General features: G+C 42.3%; 1 protein-coding gene across 2 annotated transcripts in view; it reads right to left on the bottom strand.

The window, feature by feature from the left end:
- Positions 1–16220, bottom strand: part of LOC121434765 (RUN domain-containing protein 3B) — a 158332-nt gene extending 142112 nt beyond the window's left edge. For both annotated transcript variants that reach the window (XM_041633726.1, XM_041633727.1), the window contains exon 1: positions 15713–16220. In XM_041633726.1, the coding sequence (XP_041489660.1) occupies positions 15713–15834 (122 nt within the window). In that variant the 5' untranslated portion in view covers positions 15835–16220. The remainder of the gene's footprint in view (positions 1–15712) is intronic.
- Between the last annotated feature and the right edge of the window lie 6089 nt (positions 16221–22309).

Below are 22309 nucleotides of genomic sequence, written 5' to 3'. Positions count from 1 at the left end.
CATTTGCTGTGATCTTTATAAATTTTTGTTTTGTCAAACTATTAAAAATTCTCTAATTAGCTAATTATAGAAAAATGAAAAACAAAATCGCTTAGTATAGAATATTGTAACTTAAAATATTGGAAACACTGAGAATTAAATTTCCTTACTTTGTCTCGGTCTTCTCCTGTCTGACCTTGGTAAACTCTCCTACTCCCTTCTGTATTTGAATCAGGTCTTTCTCTTGAATGCCATACAAACACTCGAATGCATATGCTATAGAGACTTAATGTAAAGAGTAGAATCCTCTCTCCCACGTTACTTAGAGACCATTTCGTTCACTGTTTGGCTGCTAGTGTCTCCTCTCTTCAGCAATAATGAAGGGGATTCCCTTTCCATAAAGTAGAGACAGGGTTTGTCGTGTTTGCCAGTTACAAAAGTGTTTGAAAGTGAGGTGGCAAAGCTGTAATGTTGGCATCTCTCACGAGCACCGATCGACAAAGCAAGATCCCATAACGACCACACCAGTTCTCCCCGAGTTAGCATCTCCACTCAGCACAAACACCTAGTGCTAAACCAGATGAAGTCAGCTACCCGACGGGCGGCAACTCTCCACCCTGCATTCCTTACTCCAATGAAACATCTCTGACAGGTCCTTAATATGAAGTGTTGTCAGGGTCACTTCCTTTGGGACAACTCCCTCTTTTCTATCAGAACCACCTTCTCGGTGACATTAATGCATGCACCTCTGCTAAGTTCCTAGAGGTGCTTATCTTGATCTTGGAAAGCGGCTATTTTATCTTTCCTCTATTAACAGAATTTCTGATTCTTTTATACATGTATATAATGCGTTCTGGTTACTACCCACCCCCACTCTCTCTTATTTCCTTCCCACCCTCGCCAGCCCCTCTTATTCCCCACATCTCCTTCCAGATTTATGGTTTAGAACTACCCACTAGAGCTGGTGGGCACGCAATCTGAAATAACACTTCCTCTCCTAGAATCTGTTAGGTATATGTGACCAAGGCCAGTAGGCGTAACTGATGGGGCTTTACAATCGCATGGCCATGCCATACTTAGGAAATGGCATCTCGCCACCCTTTCCCCTGCCTCTCACCTCTGCCCCATTGCTGACTTGAGTAGAAGAAAAGGATGTCACTTGAAACAGTAACGTGCACCATGGAGCCAATTGGACACATTCTGAAATAATGATGACAAGGTATGTTTCACCAAGAAGCTGGATTAGAACGTAGCTTGATCCCTGACAGTTTGATGAACTTCCCCTATTGCTCTCCAGACAGCAAGTACCTTCACCACGGGAGCCATCTCACACGCCCATGACTGTCACTATTAATAAAGGGTGTACAAATTCAAAGATAAGAGTTGTTTCTTCTACCATTTCATACTAAATTTCCTGAAGTTCATACAAGCAGAGTAACTACAGCCTCTTTTGGAAAAAAGCAATTTCCACTCTCAAATAATCAACAAGGAAATGGCTGTCGAGAGATGCTAGAGAGAGACTTGATGGGTAAAGTGCTTTCCACACAAGACCTGAGTTCGACCCCCCCGTCCACATGTGAAACCTGGCGCAGTCATACATGCCTGTATCCCAGTGCTAGGAGGCAAAGACAGGAAGACCCCTGGGGCTTGCGGGCCAGTCTAACATAACTGCTAAGCTTCAGGTTCTGTGAGAGCATTTTTCTTTAATAATTTTTTTAAAAAATGGGAGCAATAGAAGAGACACTTGACTTCAGTCAATAGAAGAGACACGACTTCAGTCTCTGGCCCCCATATGCACATGCACACATATGCACTACACCCTACACTCGTGCACATACACGATGACAAGCTATAAAGCACAGCAAACTAATATAAAACAGTAAGCATAATACCTGGAGATAACTGCTCAAATACAGCTAACTTTCCTTTTTTATATTTCATGGCAGATATTATCTAAGAACTCCCATTTTTTTCCTCCTCAAGCAACAATGTTAAGAATTCTCTGCCACTTTTTTTTATTTTAATCTACCAAGAAAAAGATTTTGATGAAAACATGCTTCCCACGTATCCCTTAAGCAGAGATAAACAAACTATAATGCACATGCTAAATTCAACTGAAAAGATCTCTGGGACTTTTTAAGATTTATTTTTATTTTATGTACATGAATGTATGGATATGCACTGCATGTGCCCCTAGTACATGAGAAGGCCAGAAGAGGATACCTTGAAACTGGAGTTATATACAACCGTTAGCCATCATGTGGGTGATGGAAATCGAACCCTGGTCTTCTCCCTCCAAGAGCAGCGACACCCTTAACCACTGAGCCATCTCTCCAGTCCTCTGCTTCTGGTTTTCAAAAAGCTTTCATTGTAACACAGTCACATAAATATTGCGACCATCTTTTCTCATCTTTGTCATTTAGAATATTCTATTTCTCATCCTGATTGCTGAAATTCTCATAAAGGTTCCAATTGACTTCTATATTCATGTGATTATATATATCATGTGACTTTGAGTTAACTGATTATTTTAAATCAGACTTTTGAGTTTTTTGTCCGTTTTTCATTCCTATCTATTTGGATTCAGTTACTGAAGTGTTATGACATACTGGAATAGTCAGCGCCTTCTGTTTTTATATTTTTTCTGTTTCTATGTCTCTATTTGGATAGGTTTCTCTTCTGGGGCTCCGCTTAATGAACATTCTTCTTTCGAGACTTCAATTCTTAGTACCACTCAAAGTGGAAAAAACAAATTACCATAGTACACCTCCAAGGCAAATTTAGAATTGGAATACAAGAAAACATATACCACATGACCAGTCCAGAGACCATATAGAAGTATGGACTGTATGGACCGAGCAGGTTGTAGTTATGCATTTAGGGGTGTGTGTGTGTGTGTGTGTGTGTGTAACACAACAACTAAAGAAAAAGAGACCATGAATTCCAGAGAGAGCAAGGATAGTCCACAGAGAAGTTGAAGAAAGAAAAGGGAGGGGGGAAATGATATGATTATAATTTCAAAAATTAAAAAAAGTATATATTATTAAGAGGAACTGCTTAGGCCGGGTGGCGGCGGCACACGCCTTTAATCCCAGCATTCGGGAGGCAGAGGTAGGCGGATCTCTAAGAGTTTGACGCTAGCCTGGCCTACAAGAGCTAGTTCCAGGACAGGCTCCGAAGCTACAGAGAAACCCTGTCTCAAAAAACAAAAACAAAAAACAAACAAACAAACAAAAATCTGGTTAGGTTACTGGAGAAATGACTAAATAGGTTAAATCACTTACAGCTCAAGTATGAGAGAGCCTGATCTTGGATACCAACACCCACATTAAAGCTGGGCCTATGAAGCCAGGACAGGATTCTGGAGCTTGCTGGTGGCAGTCTAATTCCAGGCTCCGTGGAACACCCTGTCCCAAGCGCATGAAGTGGAGGACCACAGAGCAGAACACTTGCCATCTTTCTCCCTCCACACGGGCCTGGCACATGTGAGCATATACTACACATATATATCACTAACAATTTTTTAATTTATTACAGCCACTATGATACCAAAAACCACAGAAAAGTAGAAAAATAATGCACACCATAAAGTTAAAAGTTAATAAATGTACAAGTGTTAATAATAAAAAACAAAACCAAGGAAGAGATAGGAAAATGGAAATATATAAAACAGCACTAAACAAAAGAAAAAAGAAAAGGAAAAGAATGTCGAGGACAAGGAAAGGACCAAGAAATCAAAAAATAAAGGAAAAGTACATAAATTAAGAATATTAAACATGAAATCTTTTTAAAGATTTTTTTATTTTATGGATATGAGCGTTTTGCCTGCATGCATATATATGTATATATGTACCACATGCACACCAGGTGCCCACGGAGGCCAGAAGTGGGTGTCAGATCCCTAGAACTGGAGTTACAGACAGCTGTGAGCTGCTCTGTGGCTGCTGGGAACTGGACCGAGATCCTCTGCAAGAACAGTAAATCCCCTTAAGCACTGAGCCATCTTCCACCTCCCGTTAAAATATTTTTTAAAAATAGTGAAAGGCATCAGCAAGACAGCTCAACCCTGACATCTAAGTTGGATCCCCAGCATCCAATGAAATGCATCTATGCAAAACAGCCTGACCTGATGGTTCACCTCTGTAATCCCAGCCCCAGCACTCCTATGCTACAATGGAAGGCCCGAGACAGGAGAATTAGCCAGAAACTAGAGACCCTGCCACGGAACCAAGGTGGTAGGAGAGAAAAGACTCTGGGAGTTCCCCTCTGGCCTTCATAGCAGGCACACCCATTCATTGTCATTCTCATTTTCATATTCTCTCTCTCTCTCTCTCTCTCTCTCTCTCTCTCTCTCTCTCTGAGTTCTCTGGCCTTCATAGCAGGCACACCCATTCATTCTAACTCTCTCTCTCTTCCTCCCCCTCTGTCTCTCTCTGCCTGCTTCTCTCAGAAACATTAAACAAAAATAAATCCTTTTTTTAAAAAAAAAAAAAAGTAAAAGTACAGTAAAAATACCAAAAAGTTTAACATTTTAGAGACACTTCTGTGTCTAATATTGGAATTCACCAGATGAAATGTGGGGGGCTAAAATTGGAATCTACCATATTACCTCTCTGTGGTCCTGTGGTGGTCTGAATAGGAATGACCCCAGTAGGTTCACCGTTTTGATTGCTAGATCACCAGGAGTGGCACTACTAGGAGGTGTGGCCTTGTTGAAGGAAGTGTGTCACTGTGGGTGGGCTGTGAGGTTTCAAAAGCTCAACCCAGCCCAGTAGTCTCTCTCTTCTTGCCACCTGCCAGATGTAGAACTCTCAGCTCCAGCACCATGTTTGTTTGCAGGCCACCATGCTTCCCACCATGAAGATAATGGACTAAACCTCCAAACTTGTAAGCCAGCTCCAATTAAATCTTTTCCTTTATAGAGCTGTCAGGGTCATAAAGTCTCTTCAAGCAAGGGGACACTAAGACAGAAGTTGGTACCAGGAGTGGGGTGTTTCTACGACAGGCCAGACTATGTTCCTTGTTGGTCAAATGTGGACTATGGGACTTTGGATTAGGAAAGCAGTTGAATGCTTTAAGCAGGGTTTAATGGGACATACTAGTAGAAGCAAGGAAGACAGCGGTGTTTTGAGCAATGTAGATTATGACAGCCCAGCGCAAAGGTTTCAGAGGGGAAGAATATTAATAAGTGGCCCAGAGATAGTTCTTATGATATTTTGGTGAAGAATATGTTTGCTTTTTGCTCTTATCAAAAAAAAATCTGTCTGAGGCCAAATTGAAGAGTTTTGGGCCGGGCGTTGGTGGCGCACACCTTTAATCCCAGCATTCGGGAGGATCTCTGTGAGTTCGAGACCAGCCTGGTCTACAGAGCTAGTTCCAGGACAGGCTCCAAAGCCACAGAGAAACCCTGTCTCGAAAAACCAAAAAAAAAAAAAAAGTTTTGGGAGAGGAGGTATCAAGAGAGCTTAGTATTGACTCTGTCATGTGACTATTAATGGCTACTCTTATGAACACCTATAATGATCAGGAGCATGCTGAGCAAGGAAAAATACAAAATGTACAGGAGAAAGAGAAAAAGAGCACCGGAAGAAGAGATAAGTCCAGTGCTCAAAGAGATAAAATGTCTAAAGAAAAGCCTGATATTAGAAGGAATAAAAGGAGTGGTGACCTCAGGGCCAGACCCCTCCCAAATAAGCTTCCTACTTGTAAAAAGAAATTAAAGAAAGTTTAGGACTAGTTGGGGTGGCTCACACATTTAATCCCAGCACTTGTGAAGAAGCAGAGGCAGGTGGAGATCTGATTTCAAGGCTACTCTAGTCTGCAGAGCAAGTTTCAGGACAGCCAAGATTAGGCAGCAAAGTAAATAAATTTAAAAAAAAAAACATCAAAAACAGAAAACTTGTGAAAATGTATTTGAATGAAGGGGCCATGCTCCAGCCCCAGCAAGCAGCAGAACTTGGGAGGTCCAGTCACAGGGTTCTGGCTTTAGAGTCCAGGATACAAGAAAAAGATATGGAATCTCCCTCCAAGGCTAAGGAAAATTGCTGAGGCCAGGCCTGTGTCAAGGATGTTCCTGCATGGAGGCTCAGAGAAACCATTGTGTGAAACTATGAAAATGAATCTGGATTGCCTTGGCGACCCCAAGATGTTGGAAATGCCACCCATAGGATACCTGCCAAGGAGAGCTGCTAACAGGGAGCAGAACTAGCCCAAGAGAGGGAAGTGTGTTGTGGTCAACAAACTGAACAGAGTTGCAGATGTAGAGAGAGAGCATTTTGATGTCAGACATGGAAATGCAGAGTTTGGAATTTGCCCAACTGGTCTTGCTTTTATTCAGTATTTGCTTGCTATTATGCTCCCTTCTCTACATTTTAGAATGGTAATGTATATCTCCCATGCCATCATATGTTAGAAGTATGTTATATGCTTTTTCATTTTAATTTTGCAGGGGTTTAGAATTAAGAGACTGCAAGACTCTCAGAAGAAACTTTAAACTTTGTACTTTTTTTTTTTTTAGCGGGGCGATAGTGGCATACGCCTTTAATCCCAGCACTCGGGAGGAAGAGGCCAGCCTGGTCTACAAGAGCTAGTTCCAGGATAGGCTCCTAAATTACATAGAAACTTTGTACTTTTAAACAGTGTTGAGACTGTTATACACTACAGGGACTTCTGAAGTTGGACTGAATGCAGTTTTTCATTATGGGCTACAAGGCCATTGGGGCCAGGGATTGAAATGTGGTGGTCTGAATAGGAATGGTCCCCATAGGCTCATAGAACTGAATGCTTGCTCATCAGGAAGAAGCACTATTAGGAGGTGTGGCCTTGTTGGAGAAAGTATGTCACTGGTGGGTCAATTATGAGGTTTCAGAAGGTCAAGCGGGGCCTGGTTCATTGTCTCTTCCTGCTGCCTGCCAATCTGGATGTAGAATTCTCAGCTACCTCTCCAACACCATGTCGGCCTGTGTGGCATCATGCTGTGGTCATGGTGACTCTTCACAGCAACAGAAATCCTAAGACAGTATCAGTTCTTTCAGTGTCCACCTGCATCTAGGAGGAAATGAGATACTGGGCAACCCCCTGGACAAGGGATAGAGCTCACAGTCCTTCCTCAAAGCAAACAAGTAACAGGGAGACAGCTTTGGAGGAAAGCAATTACTAGGTGCAGGCGTGACGCTCTCAGTTTCCACAGTAATCTGTAGTATATTGTGCTAATCTTTGGATGGAGTCACTGACCTTGCTCTTCAGTCCGAAGGGGTGGAGTTGCTATGGAGAGATGATCCCTGTCCAAACCTTCCCTTTTCTAAGACTGCCTCTCGCAGCAGTCTCTCAACCGAACGCTGTGGCAGGGTGTCAGACTGCTGACCTGACTGCTCACTCCTCTCAGGTCCCAGCAAAGGGCATTCTCAGATCAGAGGCCTTCTCGCGAGACGGCGTCTGATTAACACTCTGAGATAGACGACAATCGATGCACTCCACCTCTTTTCTAACACTGGCTCCACAGGAGTCACACACCAACCCCAGCCCTCCCGAGACACATACCCTAGATTTAAGGCTTTTGAGAACTGAGGTAGAAATGGCGCTGTCCATTTTCCCCAGAGGTCCTCTACTTTGTCCTCCTCCCCAGGTCAAGTTGGAGTGATGGACACCATTGTTCTGTCTCATCCTTTCTTTCTCCCTTCAGGATCTAGCTTCCCTTTACCTCTCTGACTCTTCTCATTTAAGGAGTTCGGGGGGGGGGGGCATCTAGTCTGTTACTGTACCCTAAAAATAAGTCATGTGTTTTCATCTGATGTTAGACAGACATGTCTTGTGGGGTTTATAAAATGCATTAAAATTTTAAGCTGTTTTAATATTCATTCCAAAGGAATGTAAATTAAATATATACATAGGAAAGGCAAAATGACATGTAACTAACATGCTGACAGAAACTACAGCAGTAGACAAATGGAACTCTAAAAGTCCTTTACTAATATGAAAGATAAAGTATAAAAAAGTTTAAAAATTCAAATATAATGATAACATTAGATGTAAGTAAGCTAAGAACCCTACATAAAAATCTACCAGACTAGATAAAATGCGGAATTCCATCGTATGCTGTTCATTAAGCTTGGAAGTCAGTTCAGACTGGGAGCACTCACATAGCTTCTTGACGCCCCACACCACACACAAAAACAAAACTTTCTCATCCTACAAGAAAACTTTTAAATATAATACCAGAACAAGTAAAAGTACAGACAAAGATATACAAATCATAACTACAGCTATGACAATTTTAGCAATTGACAAAGTAACCATGAAGGAAATAGTTTTGTTAGAGAGATAAAGGGATATATCTTGATGACAAATGCATCAAGTAACAAGGAAAAGATTAGAATTATAAACACAGTATACTCACTATTCTAGGGCTAGAGAGATGGCTCAGCAGTTAAGAGCACTGACTGCTCTTCCAGGCGACCCAGGTTCAATTCCAGTATCCACATGGCGGCTCACAACTGTCTGTAACTCCAGTCCCAGAGGATATGCACACTCACACAGACATACATGCAGGCTAAATATTAATGCACATAAAAATACACAAATCTTTTTTTAAAATTTCAGTTCTAAATACACACCCAGTAATACAGCAAATATATAGTAATACAGCATATATACATATACATACATATATATGTATATATATAGTGTGTGTGTAACATGGAAAAATAGATATAAACTCAGGTACCTCTCCCATATTATTAAGTACACGAAAACTAGTAAGGATAGGCAAGTTATGAATGGCACAACACACTAGACATAGATGCCGTGTACAAAACAATCAACAGAACGTGCAAATACACAGAAATCACTCATGGAAACCAGCCATATGTTAGGTCATAACGCAACCACCAATGAAATTCCAAATGCTTGAAGTCCTTCAGAATATAGTATTTTCAGTACAGAATTAAGTTTAAAACAGTTGGTGAAAGGTAACTAGAATAACTTTACCTGAAAAATTAAAGAACTATTTTTTTAAAAAAAATCTATGATAGGACAGAGAAAATAAACAAAATCTGAAGATGATTCTGTGAAAAAAGATCAATACCATCTATAAAGCCTTAGCCAGGGAATCAGCGAGGAAGATACCATTTCAGGATTGAAACTAGAAAAGCTCTACACACGTTTAAACAATAACAAGGCATTAGTACTCTAGCACTCGGGAGATCCTGAGGCAGGCAGATTCCGAGTCTAAGGTGCCTAGGATACATATATATCAACGTCCTGCCTCAAACAGAAAAAATAAGAAGACACTAAGAGAAACCCGAATACATGTGATGATATAGAAACTTATTTCGCCCCCCCCCCCCAAATTGCAAGAAATGATGAAAAGAAACCAAAAATCTGAATTGTTACTACCTATCAAATAAAGTAAATCTGTTACTAATTTTCCCACAGAATTTTTTTTTATCTCCACAAAGAAATTTGTGGTCTAGATAATTGTCCTGTATATTAAAGAATATCATCCTTACAAAAACTATGTAGAACAGGGGGAAAAAGACAAGGTACTCTTATTAAAACTAGATGACCATATAACAAGAAAGGATAAGTATAGACCAATCTCTCCCATGAGTAAATATGTAAAAACCCAAATATTACCTCAGCTAAATGCACAGAAATTTCAAATATATAATCTACCCACTGGTGCTTTATTCCAAAGCAATCTGACATGTAAAAGTCAAACAACAGAATTTATTACATGAACAGGAAAAAGGAGTAGGCATCGTGTTTAATCTTGTCAGGGGAAAAAAAAAGAGCATTTGACAACAACATAGTATTCGGTACCTACTTTAAAATCCTAGGATTCTAGAAATAGTAGAGAAGGAAAATCTGCTGCGAACGCCCACTGAAGCCATGAAATCTCTTAAGACTGTGAGGCATCCTAGCCAGTGCGGTGAGGATGGAGATCAGGAAAGCGGAGAGCGATTGAAAGTGAGGAACTGACACGTGCCAATCTTTTTAAACTGCAGAAAAGCCGCTAGAATTAATAAGTAAATCTGGTGGAGACCATGGATTCAAGTCTGTTATGTTTAAAGAACAATTGTGTGTCTTCATACCAGCAAAAGGTTTTGGTTATATTAATATAAAAATATATCCAGTATACAAGAATAAATTTGACAAGAGATTTATCATGCCTATATATCCTAACGTCATATCTATTTCTGAGAAACATAATATTTAAATATAGAAAAGCATTTACTGTGTTTATTGAATATATATGTCTTAATATTATAGATATAAAAGTTTACCAAAAAACTGATTTATCGAATAAGTGCAAGCATAAGAAAAATCCCAGATTCCTATTGGTAGTTCATGGCTGCTGGGAGAGGGGGTATCATTCTCCTCAGTGGTCAATCCATTGCTAATATGTCCATATTCAAATTAACTACAGCCCATCCACATTTATAAAAGCAATCTTAACTAAATTCAATGGATCACTGCAGGCTGTGGTGGTGCACACCTTTAATCCCAGCAATCAGGGAAGCAGAGGCAGGAGGATCTCTGTGAGTTCAAGGCCAGCCTAGTCTACGAGGAGCTAGTTCCAAGGACAGGCACCAAAGCTTCAGAGAAACCCTGTCTCGACAAACCAGAAAAAAATAAATTAATGAGTCATAACAAAAAAAAGCAATCAAACAAATGACATAAACGCAAGGGGGATTTCTTGGGTAGAAGGTTCTGTGGGGAGCATGAGAGGGATATGACAGGGTAATGGAAGCACATGAAATGATTAAAATGTGTTATATGCATATTAAAAATTGTAAAGTTTTAAACACCCAGATTGTTTTTCATGGAAACTGATCAGTAGACTACACAATTTAGCTGACAAAGGGCTAAGAGTAGGATGATCTTCAAACACAGAGCTAGAAATTTGATTATCAAAAAGCAGTAGTTATTAAGAGAGTATGATATAACTTCAAAGAGAAACAAATAGATTAATGAAATGAGAGACAGAGCCCAGAAACAGAAGCAGAAAGGTCCTATGACCTAATTTAAGGCAAAAGTAACATTTGAAGGTATTAGACACAGTATGATCTTTTCAATAAGTGGTACTAGGTCAACTGATTTTTTAAGGACAATATTTAATCCTGGGCCCCACATTTAACACCACAAATACAAAGGATCTACAAATGGATTGTTGATATAAATGCCTAAAGCAAAACAACAGAGGTTTAGAAGAAAATGAGAGTATCTGATCACTTGGGAGGAAGCAGACTTAATAAACTGGTCAGAATTAAGCATGAAGGAAATTTACAGACGGCTTTATAATTAAGGAATTCTCTTCGTATTGTAGAGTTTAAAAAAGTCAACAAATAGGAGGAACAAAAATGCACTGAGTACTATGTTTATGCTATGCAAACTTTTGAACATGCATATTTTAAGTCAACACAATTTTCAGTGGCTGAGGAGCTAGCTCAGTCAGTATAGTATGTGACTTGTAAGCAAGAGCATGCTAGTTCAACCTGCAGAATCATGTTAAAAACAAACAAGCGCTGGGCGATGGTGGCGCACGCCTTTAATCCCAGCACTCCGGAGGCAGAGGCAGGCGGATCTCTGTGAGTTCGAGACCAGCCTGGTCTACAGAGCTAGTTCCAGGACAGGCTCCAAAGCCACAGAGAAACCCTGTCTCGAAAAAAAAAAAAAAAAACAAGCAATCAAAAATCCCAGGCATGACACAGTGTATTTGTAATCCTAGGGCTAGGGAGGCAGAGGCAGAAAGATCCCTGAGGCTCACTAGCCCCCCAGTTTAGCTTACTTGGTGACCCTATTTCACAAAATAAGGGTAGAGAGTATTTGAGGAATGACACCTGAGACTGACCTTGTACACACATGCAGAGACATACATTAAATTACATTTGAAATGTAGAGGTATAGTGGAGCTGAATGAATTATCACAATGTTCACATATATTTTTAGAAATTGGTCACAAATTCAACACTATCAGCTATCTAAGACAAAGATAAAGTTGTAAGTTACATTTCCTGTGCCCAATAAATGCCAATGGGCCAACTGCCTAGAATTAGGCAACTGTTGACATAGAAATAAAACCGGTCCTTCTCTCACAGAAGTCTTCACAAATTCGGCTACACTTATGATACACATTGATCCTGATAAGAGCACCAAGAAGAGCCTCTGTGATTGCTTATCTTAACTCTCAATGAAAACTGAAGTAATCAGTGCATAACTCAAGCAAATAATAACAAATAATAGGTTATTGTGATTAAAGGATATTGCTGTCAATATATTCAGGAAAAGTTCATATACCTACATTTGAACACTTACAAAGTTCAAGAGCAAAAACCTTTCCATTGATTGACGAATATCTAAAATGCTAAGACTGCTAAAGTTCTCTCAGCTAACTTGTGCCTCTGGGCTCAGATTTAGGTATCCCCTTTCCTGATTCACAACAACAATAGTCAGCAAGTCAAGATGTAATGTGTACAGAAAAGGGATTCTGGATGCACACCTTAAAGAAACAACAGCAAAATCAATAGGAAGAAACAGCAAGTGGCAAAAAACAAAGAACTCTAAGCACAGGTCTTATGGGGCCATTTAGGAAACCAAACTAAGGTACCTAAAGAGTCTCCAAGGACAGCCACTGTACAGAGCATGCATTCATCCAGAACATAGGTACCAGTAGTTATGACATTCTTCTCTAAAGAAAGCAGATTGCTTCTTCTGTTAAGTCGTTTATCTAAAATGTCTAACCACTGTTTACTGTGTCTTAATTTACAAGCTTAATTATATAGAAGACTATATCCCATAGTAAGTGCTGACAGATGAAGTAGTACAGTTGAGGTAAGAATTTTAAGCTGGAAGTGGATATTAGTTACATATAAAATATGAACTCTTGATTCCTTGAGCACACTTAAGAAATGTGGTACTGTTCTAATTTGAAATAATACCGGTGTGAAATAATATTTGACCTATAGAAAATATTATTTTATGTTATTAAAGTACTTTAATTATGAAATCATCATTTGTCTCTAACCTGCTTAACTTATTATATGAAGTTGAAAATATGAAATTTATGCCCTGGCAATGCTGAAGCATGCACGAGCAGCCCGTATAAGCAGTTCTGTTGAACTTGTCCATATTGGGTTTCATGGTCTAAGTTGATGATGACGACTGACCAGGTCTCTTCTAGAAGGCACTGGATCTCACTACAGATGGTTGCGAGCCACCATGTGGTTGCAGGAATTGAACTCAGGAGCTTTAGAAGAGCAGGCAGTGCTCTTAACCGCTGAGCCATCTCTACCATCTTCTTAAATCACCCTTGTAATTTTATCCACAAGACAGGAAATATATTACTTTTTTTGTACGAGAAGTGCCTTTTAACTACTGCCTTAGTTGGTGTTTCTATTGATGCAGTGAAACGCCATGACCAAAAAGAAAGTTTGGGAGGAAAGGGTTTATTTGGTTTACACTAATCTCTGTTCATCAGAGTCTGGACAGGATTCACACAAGGCAGGATCCTGGAGGCAGGAGCTGATGCAGAGGCCATGGTGGGAGCTGCTATTGGCTTACTCACGGCTTGGTCAGTCCGATTTCTTATAGAACTCAGGACCACCTGCCCAGGGGTGGCGCCACACGCAATAGGCTGAGTTCTCCCCCATCAATCAGCAATTAAGAAAATGCCGGGCAGTGGTGGCGCACGCCTTTAATCCCAGCACTCGGGAGGCAGAGGCAGGTGGATCTCTGTGAGTTCGAGACCAGCCTGGTCTACAAGAGATAGTTCCAGGACAGACTCCAAAACCACAGAGAAACCCTGTCTCAAAACAAAAAAAACAAAAAAACAAAAAAAAAGAAAAAGAAAATGCCCTACAGGACTGCCTACAGCTGGATCTTAGAGAGGCACTGTTCTCAATAGAGGCTCCCTCCTCTTTGATGACTCTAGCCTGGGTCAAGCTGACATAAAACTAGGCAGTGAAAGAACTGACTTAGGTGGTGGCGCACGCCTTTAATCCCAACTCTCGGGAGGCAGAGGCAGGCGGATCTCTGTGAGTTCGAGGCCAGCCTGGTCTACAAGAGCTTCAGGACAGGCTCCAAAACCACAGAGAAACCCTGTCTCGAAAAACCAAAAAAAAAAAAAAAAAGTTTGACAAATGTTTAAAAATGTGTATTTTAGTATTTTATATAACATTATAAATGAAAGGTGAAATATTCGATTTTCATTTTGAACTAAGATGAAAGAACTCCATCAGCCTGGAAAGACACAAGCTTGAGCTGTAGAGATGGCTCTGAGACCTGGCTGTTGTTCCGGAGGACTGTGGTTTGATTCCCAGCACCCATGAGGCAGCTCACAATTGTTTGTAACTCCGGTTCCAGAGCATCTGACACATGTAGCTGCTACAATACTTTTCTATCACCATGACAGGAAAATGGGGAGGTGGCATCAATCACACTAGTTAACCGTAGCATCTACTCTGAACTCAGTTACACTTCCACTAGAGCGACTTCTTCCAATCTCCAATGTCAAATTATCCAGAACTTTAACTCAGCCAGAGCTTTGATGATGACAGGAAGCACAGTTTAAGTTGAAAACTGCTTTGGAACTACCCTCATTTCTTTAAAATAAAAATTTTTTCGTTTTAAGATCTATTAAAGACAAAATTATCCACCTAGCTTATTTTTCTATGTGCCTAACTTAGAAATTTCCCTCAATTTAAAAAGCCTATCTGTCCCAAAAGGTTGTTTTCTATACAGCACAAATAAGAAATACAGTCCATATTATTTTACCATATTATTATTTTATAATGCAAACTGTGAGTGAAGGTCTTCCTGATAGATGAGTAGTCATTAAATCCAACATTTAAAACGTTGATTAAATATTGAGTATAACTCCTACTACATATATCTACAATCTGCTTAAAATGGTAGACATGATTCTAAACAAGGAAAAAATTTGAAATTCATGCATAAACCGCAGAGGAGGGAAAGATCTCATCATTTACCTGATAATCAGAAAAGTATCACCGGTTGATGATTAAACAGGATGAAGGAACAAAATAATTTTCACAGAGCTTATTGGCTGAGTGGTTCCTAAGAAATGGATGCCTAAAATTTTATGAGTGTTAAAATTTATCAGCTTTTTCAAGATCAGTTCTCTCTGAATTCTAAATTTATAGACGGTGGATATTTGTTTCTATATTTCCTAGAGGAAGGGATACATTTACAATAAGGAAGCTTTTAAGGAAGGGCAGATCTTCGAATAAAAAGACTGGAGATCTTCTAAGGGACTGTGTCTTCCACAGTCGCCCAAGCATCACCAGCACTGTAGTTGATGAGACTTAAACATCCTTCACGAATATGCGCGGAATGAAAGGCGTCAAAACCACAGGCCAACGAGAGAAACCCATAGAGCAGAGCGCACTCGGATTTGGGGGCAACAGAGCGACCTCAGGACCTCCCGCCGCGGCTGGCCCTTCCTCCGCCCTCCTACTCAGACACTAGAGCGCACGGTCAAAACAGATTCTCCCCGGCTCCGCCCCGGCCCTGGCCAGGCAGCCTCCCGCAGGAGGTCCAGAGCCGGAGGCAGGTCCCCGGCATCTTGGAGCGCATCTCCCGGCCCCGCCACGAAGCCCGGCTCGCCCGCAGACACGCGGGGCGCGACGAGAGCAGAGGCCGCAGCTGCGGACCCCAGCAGCTCCCTCCCTTCTTTCCTCCCCCCCTCCGCCCCCGCGCGCCCGCCGCCCCGCACCTGCACACGGTGATCAGGTTCCTCCTCTCCACCGCGGCATTGCGGGCGCTGAGGCTCTTCTTACCACCGCCGCCTCCGCCTCCGCGGCTCCCGCTCAGGCCCCCCAGGCTCCGGGAGGCCATGGCGGGCTCCCCTCCGCGCCCCCTTTGTCTCCGGCGGTCCCGCACGCCTGGCACACCTGTGTCCCGCGGCTTTCTGTCAGGACGCCACCCCCGGGTGCGCGAGGGACCGAGGCAGGAGCCGCGAAGCAGGCAGGGTGTGGAAGGCAATGGGGCATTCGCGCCCGGTATCCCGGTTCCACGCGCGCGTGCACGCACGCACACACACTCACAGACACACACACACACAGACACACACGCACGCACGGGCCACCTCCGCCCTCGTGCGCGCGCCCGCCCGCCCGCCGCCGTGCACCGGAGAAGCGCGCGCGGGGTGGGAGTCAGGCGCTGCGCGACCTCCCCGGGGACGCGGCACTAGCGCGCGGGCGAGCCTGCCAGCTCCGCAGCGGGGCCGGGGCCGCGGAGGTGAGGCCCCACGCCTGTCACGCGCAGCCCCGCCCCCTCCTCCAATGGGAACGAGGCCGTGCCGGAGACAGCCAATGACGGGAGGCGGGGGCGGGACCAGCCTGGGCGCCTTTAAAGCGGCTCACCCCAGCCCCGCCCTGGCGCGTGGGCCGCTACCAGACCGGGACCCGGCTCGTGCTGCACCAGTGGGCACGCGACGACTCAGCCGGTGGCCTAGCGCGGACTGACGCCGGCTCCACAGCGATTCTGGTCCGAAGTCCCCTCCCTCCCCGACAAGGCTAAATCTCAGATTTTCTCTCAGATTCCTGGTCCTGGCGCTTCGGTAGTCCCAGCAGGAGAATGCCACCTAGAAGAGAGGAGTTCCTTTTGTCCCCACGCCCTCTTCGAGCCTAACAAACAGCGACACAATGGCATCAGGGAATGTGCCCGTGGCATTTCGCGTCACATGAGTCTGAATTTTTGATTCTCCTCGCCTCATCCCATGACCACAGTCAGGAGAGAGTGTTGTATGAGTGTGTATGTCCAGGGCAGTGAGGTCTGATCTGGCCGGCAGCTAGCGAGCCCTGCAGAGGATTGACAAATGTCGGAGGGAAATGCTGCCTTGGAGGCCTGAAAACACAGCTTGGAAATCCCAGCACTTGGGAGGCAGAAACAGATTAATCTCTGTGAGTTAAAGGCCAGCCTGGTCTACAAAGCTAGTTCCAGGACAGCTAGGGCTGTTACACAGAAAAACCCTGTCTTAGGGGAAAAAAATTCTCAGCACTTGGGAGGCAGAAGCAGATGAATCTCTGTGAGTTCGAGGCCAGTCTGGTCTACAGAGCGAGTTCCAGGAGAGCCAGGGCTACACAGAGAAACCCTGCCTCATAAAACAAAATAAACTTCTAGAGCAAAGGATTATGGCATACTTTTGTAATCCCAGAATTCTGATGACCTTGCTTCGTGCTGTGATGAGACAGTTAAAGGGAGAAAGGGTTTGTTTGGGTCCATTTTGAGAAGTTCCACGTCATGGAGGACTCTTGGAGAGCACTGAAGTTGACCGCAAATCTGAGAGGATGTAGAGTGACAGGAAATCCACCATCAATAAGACCACTCTAGGACCTTCTTTCAGGGCCCTGTCTCCTCCAAGAAGGTCCTACTGCCTAAAGATTCCACATCTTCCAAACTAAAGCCACCAGGTGGGGAGAGAGCATTTGAGACCTGTGCCTCTGGGAAATATTTCTGATGCAAAGTGAATGCTAAGCTGACAGTAAGAGCCTGTCTCAAAGAGATGAGAAGCAAATCGCAGGCGACCTTGTTTGGTAGACCTGGAAGGGAAGCGTATATGACGGTGAAAGGCAGTAGTCATTCGAGAACAAGGAAAGTGAGATTGGCTTTCTGGCGTCCAGTGCATTTCCATGCTGTTTGCACTATAAAGTTGTATTTCTGACTACAAACAGTAGAATTTCACCTCAAGCTGTCAGGGTATAATGCTCATTTCCACTGCTTTTAGTGGATTTGCTTGGCACCAATACTTGCTTAACAACCTTTTACCATAAAAATCCACTTACCTTTACATAGACAGTTATCATTAAACTGCCACTTGGGGGTCACATTTGATAACATTTCCCCCCTTGCTTACCATGAGTGACATGTTTGGAGTGTGTTCCAGATTATTAACGTGGGTATAAGCAATGAAAGAGATTAAAAATCAGTTATATCTAGTATATATTATACTCCAACTATCAAACTTTAATGAGTTTTCATGCAATTTTTAACTTATTTTGGTAAATATCTCAACTCACTATTTGAACATTTGCATAATATTTAAATCTTTTAAAAGTACCTGAGTTCAATCCCCAGGACTCATATTTTTAAAACCTGGTTTAATGGAACATTTGTAAACTCAAAAGTGGGGAAGTAAAGACAGGCAGATCCTGGGGCTTGATGGCAAGCCAGCCTAGGCTAATTGACAAAATCTAGATCAATTGACCTCTATTAAACACAAAAATGTAGAGGGTCCCTGAGGAACTACAGACATATATATGGATACCTAGAGTGACCTCAGACCTCCAAATGCACATACACATTCACATAAAACAGCACTTTCGCACACATACACACTAGAAATAAGATGCCCTATGAAAACACAATGCTAAATCCAGCCTCTAGGAATCCTATGATGCTAATGGATACAGCATTCTTACGTGTATACCATTATCTCCAATCTTCTCCTTCTCATCAAAAGAAATAAAGTTATAAATATAGCACATAAAAGTCCTCAAGCACAATTCTGTAGGCTAGTGATTATCAAACATACCATAATTTACTTTTTAATCTTAGAAGCAAACATGTCACCCAGGCAACCATATAGGAAAGAAAATAGGGAAACTAACAGTATCAATTTGTAGGTGGGATTTTCAGCCACGCTACAAGAAGGTATGACTTAGTCGTAATGAGACATTGTTACCTTAACAGGCTTGACTGTGGTAGTGCACGTCTTTAATCCCAGAACTCGGGAGGCAGAGGCAGGAGGATTTCTGTGAGTTCGAGGCCAGCCTGGTCTACAGAGATAATTCTAGGACAGTTAGGGCTGGTACACAGAGAAACTCTGTCTCAAAAAACTGGGGGGGGGGGGGGAGAGGAATTCTTGAGAAATCTATAAAAATCAAAAGAATAAACTTTTATTTTAGTATTAAATCTAGTATGTCCACAGTAAATTTAGTACATACAAGCTTACATGCAGGACTATGATAGTAACGATTCTTTCTTGAAATACTGGGGCCAATTTATTCAGAAATATGCACATATGTGTGCATATAAATCTATACATGTACTTATATCCATAAAATTCTCTGATTGGTGTCCCAAGATTGACTAATTACATCACTCAACTTAGACATTTAGCCAAGTATATTTTCCTTTTTTTCTCAGTCAATTAGCGAATCTAAGTAAAGGGAGCTGGCTCCGGAATCTTCATGAGATTTTCCCCATCCTGGCTCGCAAACTTGGCCTTATTAAGAATGTTATCTTCTGAAATATTTCTTGGCAGATTTGGGAAGGCTGCGTTATGGTTGTTAGTTTTGTATCCTATACCAAGTTTCACCAGTTTAAATTCTTACACACATCCACTCACTAGGTCAGAGGTCAGGCACGTACAGTTTGGTTTGCAGCTGCTCAGAATCTCCTGAGGTTGAAATCCAGGTGGCAGTTGAGCTGTTTTTATCTGCGCACTCTGGGAAAAACAGAGTCAACAGTGCTTCGGAAGTTTAACAAACCACAGCCCTGCTGGGGTGGCAGGCTGGAGCTGATGGTTGAGCCAAGGAAAAGGAGAAGGGAGAATGAACTAAGGAAGAGCTTCTGAGAGAACGAATCCAGGCAAAAGACCTGTGGCAAATGGCCTGTGGCTGGAGGAGATACACCGCCTGGGGTTAATATGGAAGTGGTAATGGAGAGGGTTGGTGACGGGGCTAAGAGAGAGGTTCACTGAACACATTAGCATTTTCACCACCATCCTAAGAGTAAGGCGCAGTCTTTGTGATGCTCAGAAAGATAACGGGATCAGATTTGAACATTGAGATGGGCACCCTGGCGGATGTGGAGGCTGGCTAGTGCAGCCCACAATGATGTGGCAGTCCTCAAATGTGTGACTTCGTTAGAGTTTCACTGATGACCTCAGGGTTTGTTTTTGTTTTGCTTGTTTGGGTTGGTTTTGGTTTTCATTTTTGGTTGTTTGGTTGATTTTTATCTCTGTGGATAGAAACTTTCTTCCTTACAAGCCTGGGTGGTTTCCTGATAACAGGCTGCTGTACTGCGCCGTCTCTCAGAGCACACCAAGTTGTGCTGAAAACTGAGGCCTTTCAGGGCTGTGGTTTTATGTCTTAAGGTCATATGCCTTTGTTAGGTGTTTTCTGACTCAGAACAGCTAAAGCTACTGGGAAATTCGTCCCTCGCGTGAGAATCTCCACTTGACACACATCTCATCAAAGTTTTAGAATCCTGAGCCATTACTTTCAATTAAAAACCCAGAGTAAATTTCAGAAAAGACAGTAATTTCCTGTATAGCTGAGGTCTGTTTGTTTTGCTAGATAGGCTGTCTCTATATTGCCAGCTCCTGTGTCCAAGAGATCCTGATGCATCAGACTCTCCAGTGGTTGAAACTGTATGATCTTGCCTGGCCCTAAAGACTAACAAGAGTGCCTGGGTACAAATTATCCTCCTTATGTTTGCGTTTTCACTTAAATGAAAAATAGCAAACATGTAAGATCTCAATAAACTTCTTTTACTAATTATCTCACTTAAGGTTTCTATTACTGTGATAAAAAAAAAAAAAAACCAAAAAACAAACAAAAAAAAAACACCACAAGCCAAAGAAACTTGGAGAGAAAATGGTTTATTCTTCTTAAATATCCCAGGTCACAGTCCATTAGGGAAGCCAAGGCACGCGCTCAAGGCAGCATCCTGGTGGCAGGAACCGAAGCAGGTGCACAGAGAAATACTGCTTACTGGCTTGGTCTCTGCTCCTTATACAACTTAGCACCTCCTGCCCAGTGCATGACAGTAACTCCAACTCTGGAGGGGAGATTCAGGCAGATCCCAGGGGGTCTAGCTAGCCAGCTAGTTTGCCCAAGATAGAAATCTTAGGTTTAGTAAGAGATTCTGTCTCAGAAACCAAGAGGAAGAATCCGGGAAAGGCATCCTGACATCAACAGTGTGCCCAACACACAGAGACACGCGCATGCACACACAAACACGCACATACCCCCCACACACAATCCACTCTCTTTAAAACTTGTCACATTGGTACTGCAATGGCCAACATGCTAATTTACTAGTTCAGAGTATTCATTTGCTAGTTAATTTACTACGAACATACTTATCAAAGCCAAACACGGGGGTAATTGTTAGCCTCTCTTCAGTTAAAAAGATAACATTAGTTTTGCTTACTCCATTTTCTGTATGGTTTTCTAGATATTTACCTTCTACAGTTTATATTCCAAAATAGTTTTCCAGTGTAAAAATAATTATACTTTGTCAAGTCTCCAAACAGAAGAATCTGGCATGACTTCGTGCTCACCTCCCCCTTTTGACTGTGTTTTATTAATAGGTTTTGACTGTGAGTTATTAATAGGTTATCTTAACAGCTGTTACTCAAATGTGCAACTTGTGTTAGATAGCATGTGAGGCCAGTACAGCAAAGGTAAACTGTGCAGTACCTCTGCTCCCAAATCTGCATTTTCTCTTTCCTTCAGAGTTAAAGCCCTTGCAATGACTGACCAGGCTCTACAGGATTTAATGACACATCCCTTCTCTAACATCATCTCCTGTTCTCTCCCTTTGGCCCCTCGGCTTCAGTCACTCTGGGTTTCTACTCATCCTTGAATGTGACTAGGAGGCTGTCGCCTCAGGGCCTTTGAGCTGTCTACTGTAAAGAACCCACAGGGCTCATTCTTTTATCTATGGGAGTCACTTACTCTGGAACGCAATTTAAATTGCAAATGTCTTTCCTCTGAATTCCTTTCATTTCAAAATAAAAATATAGTTACATTTTCCTCTTCCCTTTTCTTCCTCCAACTCTTCCAATGTATTTATTTCCCTTGCTCTTTCTCAATTGCATGGCCACTATTCCCCCCCCCCCGTGTGTGTGTGTGTGTGTGTGTGTGTGTGTGTGTGTGTATTCCTAAGTACAATCTGTTCAATATTTATAATGTTACTTATATGTATATAATTTCAGGACTGATCATTTGGACATTGGATAATCAGTTGGGGACCTCTTCCTTGGGAAAGTGTACAATGATATTTCATTTGTATTTTAATAAATAAAGCTTGCCTGAAGATCAGAGAGTAAAACAGCCCCACTGGTCAGCCTTACAGACTGGGCAGAGGTAACACACACCTTTATCCCAGTAGCCACACTAGTTTGCTATAGAAACCAGGTGGTAGGAGTGCATGCCTTTAATTCCAGCACTAGAGAGGACTATAAGATGGGAAGAGACAGCTGTCAGTCAGTCTCATCCTGAGGATCCCTGGAGGCAGGATCGCCATTTTGTACTGAGGTAGAGGTAAGAGCCAGTGGCTGGCCATTTTGTTTTTCTGA

This window comes from Microtus oregoni, unplaced genomic scaffold (genome assembly GCF_018167655.1).
Source record: "Microtus oregoni isolate MIOR12 unplaced genomic scaffold, Mior012 000044F_ref0000062, whole genome shotgun sequence".
Taxonomy (NCBI): Eukaryota; Metazoa; Chordata; class Mammalia; order Rodentia; family Cricetidae; genus Microtus; species Microtus oregoni.
This window is presented reverse-complemented; position numbering and strand designations above follow the sequence as displayed.